Consider the following 13,408-nt stretch of genomic DNA (forward strand, 5'->3'; position numbering starts at 1 on the left):
GGGTCTGTATTTTGAGAGAAAAGAGAAAGCACTTCCCCAGCTTGGGCACTTGGCAGTAGTAAAGATAGTAGTTAAGATGCACTAAAACAATGTTCCTTAAATTTGGGATTCCCCTGAGATAGATATTCCTGTTTGAGGAAAAGTTTATTCAAACTTAGCTGCTACCTCTTTAAATGAAAATGTGGTATCAAAAAGACTACAAAAAGTGACTTCTGTGTAAAACCCAGTGTTGAAATGGATGATTGTCCTTCATGTCAGCATAAAGTGAAAACCCAACATTTAAGAAACATTCTCAAAGAAAACTCAGGGGCCTTCAAAAACAGGCTCAAAGAACAGGACCAAAGTTTTATTGTTGCAAGAGAAATCACTTCAGATACTCTAGGATGAGAAAGTAACTTCACTGTGATAAGGATACAACGGAAGTTAGTTACCATCTTCATCACCTCAATGTGATAATGATACCCCAGGATGTAGCCTGGGGTAGAGAAGAGAGCTTTGGCGCCAGGCACAGCCAGAACTCACTTCTCAACTCGTGTTTCTGACAGGGCAACTGTGCAAGTCCCTATGCCTCTCTGAGTTGGATTCCCCAATGCAAAAAAGGTATAGTAATACCTACCACATGGTGTCAGTGGAAGAGAATTCAGATGGCTTGGTTCAAAGCCCCACTTTAGTTCCTGGCATATACAGTACCCGAAGCAGTTGCCTTTATCCCACCCAGGATCCTTTCAGAGAAAATCTATCTGAATAGGCTGGCTTTATTCAAGCCTTTTATTCCTAGCTCCTTCCAGGCTGGCTTTTATTCAAGCTCCGTGCTCTCAGGCAGCCTGTTATACAAGTTCCAGACTTCTGATCACTCGTTCTCATTTCATATCGATTCACAGCTAAACAACACATTCCATCATATATTACTTATGCATAAAAACGTGTTACCAAATGTCCAGCCATACTTGTCTGATGGATGGGATTCCACAAAATACCCAGCAAAGGGACAATAGATTCGAGGTTGTAGGTCCTTCACCAGCCGGGCTTTGTAGTTCAAGAGCTTCTTCCTTTCTGTCTTAATGAACTCGGCTTTCCATTCCTCTGGAATGACAGGGTTTGGGTTAGAGTCTCCTCAGTTCAGAAATCACAGAAAAACAGCAGTTCTGGTAAACTGAAACTCTTAAAATGGATAGACTAACACAGGAACAGAGCAAAGCTCTGTGTCAATGAGTGCAAAGTGCCCCTGCCTCCAGCTTTACTTTGCAAATTTCAATGAATTTCTAGGAAAATGTTACCCAACCAGCCAAAGATGCTGAAATCGCAGCATCTCGTTTATGGCAGTTCATCAGGACCCTAGCTGAATATAGAGGGCAGCGTGCATGGCTGTAGCTTGTGTGCGTGTGCATTTTAGGGGTGCTTTCATTTTTATAATTGTTAACCCTTTTCTAACACGGACATGACTTGATTGTTTTGGTGGATTTAAAAAGTGTGTCGCTCATACTCTGGCAGTGCACCGTGTCCAGCAGCATGAAGGCTGTAGTCCCTTGGGACCTAAGATCACAATGCAGCTCTGAGCCATTATTCCTAGCTCACAGGTGTTCACCTGCTCATTCGTCCATTCAATCAATATTTACTGAGTACCTACTATGTGCCAGACATAGTTTTTGGCACTGAGAATACAGTGGTGAACCAACACAGCGGGTTCCTCCTCCTGTGGAGCATTTATTCTAGTGAGAGGAGCAAACAATGAACAAGGCAAGACAAAAGGTCATTTCAAAGAGTGATGAGCTAGGAAGCAAGTAAACCAGGGCAATGGGTGGAGGGGCTGGGGTGCAGAGGGGTAGAGGGTTATCATCAGACAGGGCAGTTAGGCAAGGTGACATCTGAGTCATAAGACACAGACACACACGCAGAAGAGAAGGTGCCCACCACGTGAGCGGGGGCAACAAAAGTCCAAGTGGTAGAAACAGCAAATACAAAGGCCCATGGCAGGAAAGCACGTGGTGTACTGGGTGTGAGGAACAAAAGGCAGGCCAGTGCCGACTGACAGATAGCAAGTAATCAGAGATAGGCAGCAAAGGAAGCCAAGGAATTAGGCAAGGCCCAGGCCACATAGCACACCATGTCAGGGAGCTGTTCCTGTTGTTATTGCTATGAAAATCTGATAAACATACACAAAGATACAGAAAAGTATGTTACCCATAACTTAGACTTATTAACATTCTGGTATAGTCCAGATTTTTTTTTTTTTTAGTGAGTGCATGTATTCACTCACATACACAGGCACATACTCACATGGGAACAGGATTATTCTAACTAGCCTTTCAGAGGTATATTTTGCCTCCCCAGTTAACTCAATAAGGACAGGCATCTTCTCTCTCACTTGGTTATGCACCCTGGCAGGCAATGAATAGAGACCTATAGAGGAGAGGAAGGAACCAGACAGAAACTTTCCTCACGCTGCAAGTAACATTTCTGCCCCATTGTTACAGATCATGTACCAAACATATAATTTACTAAGTAGCCATGGACTGAGCCCTTAGAGTTCTAGTATTGAGGATACCATTTACACACTTTCTCCCATCCCAACCCAGCACCACCCTTAGACTCAGAGCAGAAGAGCCCCTGCCTTGGACCCCATGGGTTTTCCCCCTAGATTTGAGATATAATTGACATCTAACATTTATGTAAGTTTAAGGTATGCAATGTGATGATGTGATACATGTATGTATTGCAAAATCACGGCCACATTAAGGTTAGTTACCACCTCCATCACTTCACACAATTACCATTTTGTGTATTTGGTGGAAACATTTGAGATCTATTCTCAATAGATACAACTTTCAGGTGTATGAAACAATATCAGTGGGGTGCCTTGGTGGTTCAGTCAGTTAAGCAACTGATTCTTGGTTTCAGCTCAAGTCATGACCTCAGGGTCATGAGATCGAGCCCCACATCAGGCTCCCTGCTTAATGCAGAGTTTGCTTGGGACTCTCTCCCTCTCCCTCTGCCCCTCCCCTCTGCTCTCTCTCTCATTTGCATTCTCTAAAATAAATAAATAAATCCTTAAAAAAAGAAAACAATATCATTAACTATAGTGGTTACTGTGCTGCACATTACACCCTCAGAATCCACTCATCTTATAACTAGAAGTTTGTACTCTCTGATGAACAGCTCCCCCATTTCCCCTACTCCCTAGCCCCCAGTAACATTACCTTTAGTGGCTGCACTCTTCCCTTATATGAGTGTTTCATAGGGCCTAGGGGAAGTGCTCATGTCAAGCTGCACACGCCCTGTTCTGAACCACCTTCCAAGAGCATTTAAGCCTGGATTAACAACACTGGACCTTTTCTGTTCTGCTCTACTGTCTATACACCATAAATCAAACTGATCCAGATGATTATTTTTCTTTACTATTCTTGAGATGCACTCTAATTTCCTCAGTGTTCCTTTCATGTTCCGGCATCACATTTTGAGGTGGAAACTTTAGTTTGTATATCTGTGGTCTGCAAGTCTAGTTTCTTTCTTTCTTTCTTTCTTTCTTTCTTTCTTTCTTTCTTTCTTTCTTTCTTTCTTTTTTTTAAGATTTTATTTATTTACTCATGAGAGACACGGGGGGGGGGGGGGGGGGCGGGGCAGAGACACAGGTAGAGGGAGAAGCAGGCTCCATGCAGGGAGCCCGATGTGGGACTCAATCCCAGGATTCTAGGATCAAGCCCTGGGCCGGAGGCAGGCGCTAAACCACTAAGCCACTCAGGTGTCCTTGCAAGTCTAGTTTCCTAGTAAGATTGTAAACTTCTTGTGGGAAGGGACCGTGCCTTAATTATCTTTGTATTTATTCTCACAGCATTTAGCAAAGTTCCATGCCTGCTCCTTGGCATCACTCTGATATAAAATATTACCAGTAAATTTTCCACCACTGAAAGTCATTGGAAAGCCTGATGCTCCTCCAGCAAAATCACTCATCATTAGAGCAACCTTCTCAGGCAACCTTCCCCCATTGGGTCTGGTGCAGTCCACTGTATTAAGTATCTTATGACCTATGGAAAAATAAAGTGGCATGAGTATTCAGGGTGAAATCTTGGACAGGACACCATACAGTTTGAATTCCCAAGCCAACAAAGTCTTCCAAGTCTACAGTCTGACTAGTTTGATTAGAGAAGCATCACTTATGTCCAAGGAAAAAGATGAGTAATATTTGAAAACCTAAAATCTTCAATAGTATTTTTTGATTTTCCAGTGAATAGATTCATCCTATTTGATTTGATAGGTTCTGGATGTTCCGTGAGGACAATTAGCTTGATCTCACTCTATTATCACAGATAAATTACTCTCCTCAGTCAGCTATTTCTAGATGTTGAGCCCAAAGAATGCAGGAGAACAGTGACTGGATCAATAGGAATCTCTCAACCTTCCACAAATTCCATTCAATGATTGTTGGTGCAGTAAAGCCATCTTCCCACATGAAAGGCAGAAGCCCATGCCCATGATTATACTACATGATAATATTTCAACACAAAAGTAAGACATTTGTCAGAATGGCTAAAATAAAAAACACAAGAGGGGTGCCTGGCTGGCTCAGTTGGAATAGCATGTAACTCTTGATCTCAGGGTTGTGAGTTCGAGCCCTATGCTGGGTGTAGAGATTACTAAAAACAATAAATAACCTTAAAAAAAAAGAGTCTGTTCCTAAAAAAATAAAAATAAAAAGCAAACAAGAAACATCAAGCGTTGACAAGGATATGGAGAAAGGGGAACCCCCTTGCACTGTTGGTGGGAATGCAAACTCATGCAGCCACTGTGGAAAACAGTATGGAGGTTCCTCAAGAAGTTAAAAGTAGAACTATCAATAGCACTACTGGGTATCTTCTCCTAAAATATAAAAACAGTAATTCAAAGAGCTACATGTACTCTGATGTTTATAGCAGAATTACCTGCAATACACAGACCGTGGAAGCAGCCCAAGTGTCCATTGATTGATGAATGGATAAAGAATATATATACAAGTGTATATATATATATATATATATATATATCCCCAATATATTATTGGAATGGATCCCCATATATTATATGATAGCCAAATACCATACGATTTCACTCTTATGTGGAATTTAAGAAACAAAACAAATCAGCAAAGGAAAAAAAGACAAAGATAAGCCAAGAAACAGACAACCTATAGAAAACAAACTGAGGGTTACCAGAGGGGAGGTGGATGGGGAGATGGAGAAACAGGTGATGGAGATGAAGGAGGGCACTTGTAATGAGCACCAGGTGATGTATGGAAGTGCTGAATCACTAATTGTACACCTGAAACTCATGTTAACACCAGATGTTAACTGTATGGGAACCAAAAATTCAAAAAGTAAGACATTTATTCAATAAAGGCAGTTTGAAGGAATTACTATATGTGAAATACAAAATATCTGTTGCCTTACAAAAGAAGCTTTGCATCTCTCATTACATAGACAACGTTACAGTTAATATGTTCTTTGGAAAGATTATCTGAATGATAGCCCATTTTTCTAAGACAAGGATGGAACATATTATATTCCATGGGAAGTGAAGATGGAAGAAGATGAACATAGGATGAAATTTCAGATGGCTGTTATCACCCTTCTTTCCAGGAGCATTTTTCTCTTTCATTATTGATGAGGGTGAGAAGGTACCTTTATACTCCACAATAATGCAAGTGTCCATCTCAGGATGAATGCCATCCATCAAGATCATGAATCGAAGATTTTTGTCTACCTGGAATTTAACAATAAAATCAACAACTGTGTATGTCAGTTCGGCTTTTAATTTGGTATTGGAGAAAGTTGTCAGCTTATCTGGAAAGAAATCCTTCATTCAAAACTAAGATTTATTATCCTGTACAGTAGAATTATATCATTGGTAAATGAGGAAAAAATCTTTTAGGTCAAATAAGGTTGTATTTACAAAGTGCTACATACAGACAAAATAGGCCATTGTTTCTTTAATCTTAAAGTAACTACCTCATCTACAATTCAACCCAGAAAGCATAATTGGAAAGTATAGAAAAAACCCACATATATCTGACCTGCTGCCATATTCCAAATGGCACTACATTGATATTAGTCAACTGGACACCGCTCTGATTCAGATTCCAAAATACAGGTCTTTCCGTGTTTCCAACATAAATGGGAATATCTGGTCTTCTCTCAGCAAGCTTCTTCAGTGTCGGGTAGCTAGGATTAGAAGGATGAAATGTTGAAAGATGAAAGAATCAGATCATCTAGTAGAAGAAACAGTTTGCTCCTTACACCAACATGTTGATCAAGAAGCAAGGAATTGAAGAAACACTCTCATCAGAGTTCAAAAGAAGGGTTGCTTTGTTTTGTTTTTCTCAAGGCTGACTATAAAGGAGAAGGGGAGTTTCCTACAAGATTTCTTTTTTCTTATTAGAATATACCACATCCCATGGCATGGTATGTCAACCAGCATGCAAATTCTATCTGCTACACTGAGCTGCTTTGAGTAGACATAGTTCTAACAGAAGGTGCAGGGTGGAAAAAGTCATGTGGAGGTTTCTGGTAGGTGAAGTTCTTTGGAAAGATTATCTGAATGATAGCCCATTTTTCTAAGACAAGGATGGAACATATTATTTTCCATGGGAAGTGAAGATGGAAGAAGATTTTCATTTTTTCTCATTCCTCATGTAGCAGCTCCCAGGAAGACAAAGACCTGGTCCATAGGACGAGGAGAACCTGTGCGCTACCCACCCCTGTGGGCAGTTTTTCAACTTTCAAAGGTTGTTAGCCACACTTCAGTGTGTAGAATAAAGTAAAGGGGTGGAGGGAATAGGGGAAGTCACATAAAAAAATGTGATGGATTTCTGTTCAAGGGAGGGTGCGCTGTGCGTTTTTATATTATGTATTTGTAAAAGACACATCAACCCATTGTTTTATGTTTCCTAAAAGCAAAATATTTGTGACCTTTGTTTTCTATGGGAGTTCTGTGTGCCACCTGCTGTGGACCATTTTCTTTGCCTAGTGATGAGTGAACTGTGTTCTTTGTCTAAATACTGAGTTTCAGCCCTTTGGTTTGGTTTAAGTATCATGTCAAGTGCAAACTTAAATTCCCGCCACTTAGCTTTGTTTATTAAACTGAAGTTCTCTTTAAAAAAAAAAAAAAGAAGAAGAAGAAGTCCTTATAGTCCGTCAGTTACCAGTTAGGTAACACAGTCAAATTAATGTAGAAGAAAACAACATTCAAGATTTGTAGTAATCATAAATCAGTACACAATTAACCAGCCACGTATTTTCAAATCCCTACATTAGATTAAGTCAACTTTTATTTACTGAGTTTTCATTACATTAAAAAAATGATATACAACTATGGGGTGTGGCAAAAACATGAATAATAAACAAGTAAATAGGTAACCATTATATGTCGAACATAGTGCTAGGCACTTTCACATGGTACTTTGATTCTTACCATAAAAACCCTCTGAATTTTTGTTTTGTTTTTATAAGTGAGGAAATATATTCAGAAATATACAACTAACAAATAATAGATTGGTATTCAAAGTCAGGTTTCCCAGATTCTAGCCCTCGTGCTTCTTCTATTAGAAGGCAATCCTAGACTCTTATGAATGCTCTGCCTGATATAAGGCTCACATTTGTACACAGAGTACAATGTCAAGGAAAATAGTTATTTAATTGTAAGAAAATGTCCAGGGATATAGTTATTTAATTGTAAGAAAAGCATGCAGGGCAGCCCAAGTGGTTTAGCGGTTTAGCGCCAACTTCAGTCCAGGGCCTGATCCTGGAGACCCAGGACTGAGTCCCACGTCAGGCTCCCTGCATAGAGCCTGCTTCTCCCTCTGCCTGTGTCTCTGCCTCTCTCTCTCTCTCTCTATGTCTATCATGAATAAATAAATACAATCTTAAAAAAAAAAGATATTCAAATAAGTAGAATTCGGGGGTGGGGAAAATCAGTAAATTCTGTTCTTTAAAAACAAAGGATTTGAAAAACAAACAAAGCTAATTTGAAAAGTCAAAGATTCTTTGAATGTGCCTCCAAACAGAGTTCAGCACCTAAATCTTCTATTTTAAAGGACACAGGAGTTAGGATAAATTACTCTAAAATGGATGTTTATTGTTTTGTGATTTTTTAAAAAATCGTTGACAATTCATACTGGCATTTATTAAAAATCATCTATTACAATACTCCCTCCATTTACACAATAAAATCACATGTCTTTGACTAAAGACTACTCTCTAAGGACATTGGCTTTCCCCCTTTGTTTTTTTGAGTGATACCATTGGTAAATGAAAAGAAAACCATCTTCCATTTTAGCTCAGGTAAAGACTGTGTTTATAGAATGCTATATACACACAAAACAGGCCATTGTTCCTTTAGTCTTAAAGTGACTACTTCACCTCTGTTTGAGGACTGGTGTTTTAATGCCTGACAAGTTCACCCACATGAGTCCCTGAAATTAAAATTGAACTGGTTTGTAGGGCTGTGGTTGTGATATAACAAGACAAAATGACATGAAAACTTCTTCCCTTACCTTAAATTCCATGTATATCCTGAATAAACTGTTATTAAGACTTCAGGCAAGTGCATTTGTAATAGACACTATCGTGCAATCACCTCATACATGTTATACTACTCTTTGTAGACAAGCTATATAAAATTATTACCATGTATCACTGTTATCACAGGATGCATGAACCCAGAGTTCTCAGAAACTCAGGGCTGTGCCAGTTTAGTTCCAGGACATTGTGTGTGACAGGGGTATCATGCAGTGGACAAGTAGATTTTTCATTATAGTACCACAATATTAGGTTGTCACCAATTTGTAAGTGTGCTGCGGGTAATTTGTTACTAAACCAATAAATTAAGTTTTTTTTTTCCTTACAAAAAAATAAATGCGAACATATTCATGTCCTAGAGATCTCCTATGCTTGAGTAGAAAATCCAAGGGCCAGTCAACCAGGAAGCAAAACCTATCATCCCTAACCATAGACATTTCTATCAAAGGAGTGTCCTACATGTGACCTCTGTCATGTAGGATCACAGAAAAAAAAAGTTGAAGTTACTCCTTTTATAGCATTGTGGGCATTGCTCTGTGTTTATATTAAACCCAGCAGCAGTGATACAAACTTCTCAACAAGAACAGAACCGCTCCTGTGATTAACCAAGGGGTTCAGAGCGTGCTCCCCGTCTTCTCTAAATAGTTCTTTTGCAAATGCGTGTAAATTCTTCTTTCCTCCCTCCTCTCTGATTGCCTGGGTTGGGGAGGTTTCAGTTCTTATTTTCAGTATGGATAGTTGGTTTCAGTGAAGGGTTGGATGAGGCTGACTCAGGCTTAAAAAGCGGGGATCTCAGGGTTATGGAGATGCTCTAAAATCCGCAATTGGCAAACCACAGCAACCTACTCCTGCAAGCTAAGAATGGTTTTTACCTTTTTAAAAGGGTTGAAAAGATCATCAAAAGGACATATGGTATTTTGTGACATAATGGAAATTCTATGACATTCAAGTGTCATTGTCTATGAATAAGACTTTATTCAAATGCAGCCTTATCTAAGACTGCCTTTGTGCCACAACCACAGAGTTGAGCAGGTTTGACAGTGACCACAGGGCTGGTAGAGCCTCAACTATTCAACCTCTGGCCCTGTACGGAAAACGCGAGCAGACTTCTGCTACAAATGTTGAACTGAGAAAGGAAGTCAACTCTGACCATCCTTCACTGCAGACTTTTACCACATGGCTCAAGAGTGGGAAGTGAGAGGATAGGGAGGGTTGTTAACCCCTGCTCCTCCTCCCCACAATGGTTCCTTCCTCACTCTGAGTGGTATATAAAGCTTGAAAGCTCTGCTAAAAGGAGGCTATGCAAATATAAGGAATTATCTGAATTCTTCTTCTCCTCACCATCCCAACTGAACCTTGCCCAAAGGGAACAGTAATGGCAAAAGCACCACTGCCCTGTTTTCTTCCTAGCAGAGTGCTCAGGACTCCATTACCTGAGATGGTCCGAGTGCATATGACTGATGTAAATTAGGTCTGCCTGGCACAGCCTCTCCAGCCAATCAGAGGGAGGCTCGTGCAGCAGCCACCATCCCCGGGCAAAGGCAGGACCTATTAACCAGGGGTCGAACACCATCCTCTTGTCTCCCAGCTTGAGGTCCATACAGGCGTGAGCGAGGTATGTTATCTGTTGGAAGACAGTGAGATCAAATAATTGAATCATTCATTAACCAGCCAGCAACAATGAGCTGAGAGGTCTTGCCTCTTAGCTTACTAGCCAACCCTGGAGAACTTCGCTTCTAAGAATGCTCAAGGCAAATAGGACTCCAGGGAAACTCCGCGAAAGTCTTTATATGGAATACAGCTCCTGAGACCCATCACCCCTTCTTTAAAACAGAAATTCTCATGGCTGGTTTTAGGTGTCAAAACAACTGATTTTCCTAATTTGCTCTATTTAAATTAGCTCCTAAATGCTTATTTACAATCTGCACTGCAGAATATTCTCCATGACCAGTCCTCAAGGGCACAATTTATAAGGGAAGGCAGTTAGAGAGGTAATGTCAGACACCTGGGGAGTTATATGCCGGAGTGGCTGTGAATAGGCAAGGAGTGGATGACTCCCGTTGAGTTTGGATGGGTGGGCACACCATGCTGCTTCCTTTTCTTTCCTTTTCTTTATCTTTATTTTCTTGCTTATTTATTTTTTTTCTGTTTTTTGGTGGTTAGGAGGCTTGGTCGTTCGGGCGAAGGAAGCGAATCAATGCCTTCACTGACTTCCTCTTCCTTTTCCTTCCTTCCTTCCTTCCGTCCTCCTTCTTCTTTTCTCTTCTTCTTCTTCTTCTTCTTCTTCTTCTTCTTCTTCTTCTTCTTCTTCTTCTTCTTCTTCTTCTTCTTCTTTTGCAAAACATTTTATTCTTTACAGGGAAATTCTGTGTTTTTAATTAAATCTATTACTCAAACCTAAAGTACGGCTTCGTCTCAAGACTTCCCTTTCTAAATTATTGACTTACCTCAATATGCAGGTTTCTGGGAAGTGGCTATAAAGAGCACAGAGCACCGACACAGAAGGGATCTTCCCACCTCAATCCCCCTCTTTTCCCATGGTCTGACACATCCACAGCAAACAGGAAGTACATCAAGAAGCAGAGATAAGGTAGCAGAAACTCTGGTGTGGAAAGGCAACAAAGAGGGAGAAGAGAGGCCAAGGAATTCAATTCTGTTTTATTATGCCTGTTTTAGCAGGTTCCCATTTGTTTTCTCAGAGAAGTCAATGTCCATTTTTACAAGCTTCCCAAATATTCCAGAAAAATGAATTGACTGTTTACCTCTCCCAAACTGCCAAACTGTTTCCTCCATAGAAAATCCTAAAGCTAGGAAAATTTACAAAAAGGTTTGTAAAAGATTTTAGGGCATGGTGCAGAAATATACAACTAGCCATCTTATCTGACAGCAATCTGATATCAAAGGTAATTTCCAAACTTCCTCCAAAACTTTGGCATGACTCTCCTTTGGGAACTCCTTTATTCATGGCTTTTTGGTTTTTGGTTTTCTTCTGAATATATTTCTTTGAAATTCCTATCAAGTTCTGGGGATTCCTAAGAAATTTGCTTAATAGTTCAGAATAACTTTATTTCATGTCCTAACTAGCCACCTCAAAGACTATTCAAGGTAATACAGGATGTAAATATATATATCTTCGTTTTATTTTATATATTTACATATTTAAATGGACATCTTAGTTTTATTTTTGTTTTTAAGAATATTATAATTTTATTACCTGTACTTCTCCAAAAGCCAAATGTTCCGGAGCTCTGGGTTCTGAATCCCAGGGGTTAGGAGGATTCAGTTCTAGAAGTAAAAGTCCATTTTCTTCATCCATTTCAACAACTGGAAGCAAAAGGGAACAAATATAGATTCACAACAAATATGGCTTTGAAAAAAACATCACTGAAATAGAAATGCATGGCTCAGGTACACAGAGTACCAAAAGTCAAAGGGATATCAAAACAAAAGGCAATACTCATTTGTGTCAAACAATATCTGCCCAGACAAGAGCTTAAGACCAACACCAACTCATTTCTTTATTCATATTACACTTAAGGAACTCACTGAGTCAGGGACATAGACACACAACAAACAACTTCATTACAATCAAATGAATGAATGATAGAAATCAAGTGCTATGGGAATGTACGGGAGGGAGCACCTAATCTGGTTGTAAGGATCAAAGCAGATTTCAAATAGGAAGTAATGCTCCAGCTAGACTTGAAAGATGAGGTATTTGGGGTAAACAAAACAATTATGATGTAGTGAAGCCAAAGGGGTACCCAACAGCATGTACAAAGCTGTGGAGATAGGAGAGCTTGATATTCACAAAGTGACCGGTAATTTAGGACCAAGGAAAATAGTATTTGAGGCAGGCAGGATGGGCAGGTAGCCAGAGTAGGTCACAAAGGATCCTGAACAGCATATGCTAAGAATGAATTTGGATTTTATCTTGTGGCAATGAGGAGTCAATGAAGAATTTTAAGCAATTGTGGCAGATGTTACTGGTGGCCTGCACAAAATCTATTCTCTCCTTCTTTCTTATTGTTAGCATCCTAATTTTTTTTTCTTAAGAGTGGTGGTATACGTTATCTAAAGGTCATGATTTCCCAGCCCCCCACCCCCTGCAATTATGAGTAGCCACAAACATAGCTCTGGGCATTGATGGAGGTCGCTGAACCTCTCGCGGAGGACAATCCCTTATGACTTTCTCCTCTTCCAGATTCTGGAAACTGATCCCCTCATCCCTGTGGTCCTAAAGATGGCTAATCCAGTTGCTATCAACATTAAGTCACTCCACTTACTCTGTGATTCTCCCATAGCCACACCTTATAAAAACCTCTTCGTGAATACACCCTCATCAAATTATCCTAATTTGGGGATGCCACCTGTTTGTTTTTGTGAGTCTAACTAAAACAATAATTTAAAATATTACACTGAAACCCTAAATTCAGAGGGGTAATTACTTCTGAGGGATGAGGGTATATATGATGTGACCAAGGAAAAGTATATAAGATCTTCCCTTGGTAATCTTTTAGGTCTTAAGCTGGATGTTGGGCACATAGGTGTTCACTCTATTATTTTTGTACCTTTTAAATATTGCTTAAGAATTGAATAAAAGCCTTTAATATTTTCTTAATAATTATCAACTTATTTAATAGTGAAACACAATTGGCTTTCTTAATAAAATTAGAAATGCACGAACGATGCTTGATCATACCATTGTTACTAAACCACGTTCTTGAAAATGCAAGTGGTATAATAAAGATATATCTTACTATTATCTCCAGGTTATGTGGTTGCTGGAAGATAGTGTCATGAAACAGAACATTGGCTTTCAAAATATCTGAGTTGGAATCCTACCTGTGCTGCTTATTATC

The 13,408-nt window shown here is 39.6% G+C and overlaps 1 protein-coding gene across 6 annotated transcripts in view; it reads right to left on the minus strand.

Moving 5' to 3' along the window:
- LOC488248 (cytidine monophosphate-N-acetylneuraminic acid hydroxylase) overlaps window positions 1-13,408 on the minus strand; it is a 143,875-nt gene that overhangs the window by 47,597 nt on the left and 82,870 nt on the right. For all 6 annotated transcript variants that reach the window (XM_038584299.1, XM_038584298.1, XM_038584303.1 and 3 more), the window contains exons 4-9: window positions 11,761-11,870; window positions 9,980-10,170; window positions 6,044-6,191; window positions 5,652-5,733; window positions 3,885-4,022; window positions 948-1,083 (exon numbers count right to left, since the gene is read on the minus strand). In XM_038584299.1, coding sequence (XP_038440227.1) covers window positions 948-1,083; window positions 3,885-4,022; window positions 5,652-5,733; window positions 6,044-6,191; window positions 9,980-10,170; window positions 11,761-11,870 — 805 coding nt within the window. The remainder of the gene's footprint in view (window positions 1-947; window positions 1,084-3,884; window positions 4,023-5,651; window positions 5,734-6,043; window positions 6,192-9,979; window positions 10,171-11,760; window positions 11,871-13,408) is intronic.

This window comes from Canis lupus, chromosome 35, assembly GCF_011100685.1.
Source record: "Canis lupus familiaris isolate Mischka breed German Shepherd chromosome 35, alternate assembly UU_Cfam_GSD_1.0, whole genome shotgun sequence".
In the NCBI taxonomy this organism is placed as follows: domain Eukaryota; kingdom Metazoa; phylum Chordata; class Mammalia; order Carnivora; family Canidae; genus Canis; species Canis lupus.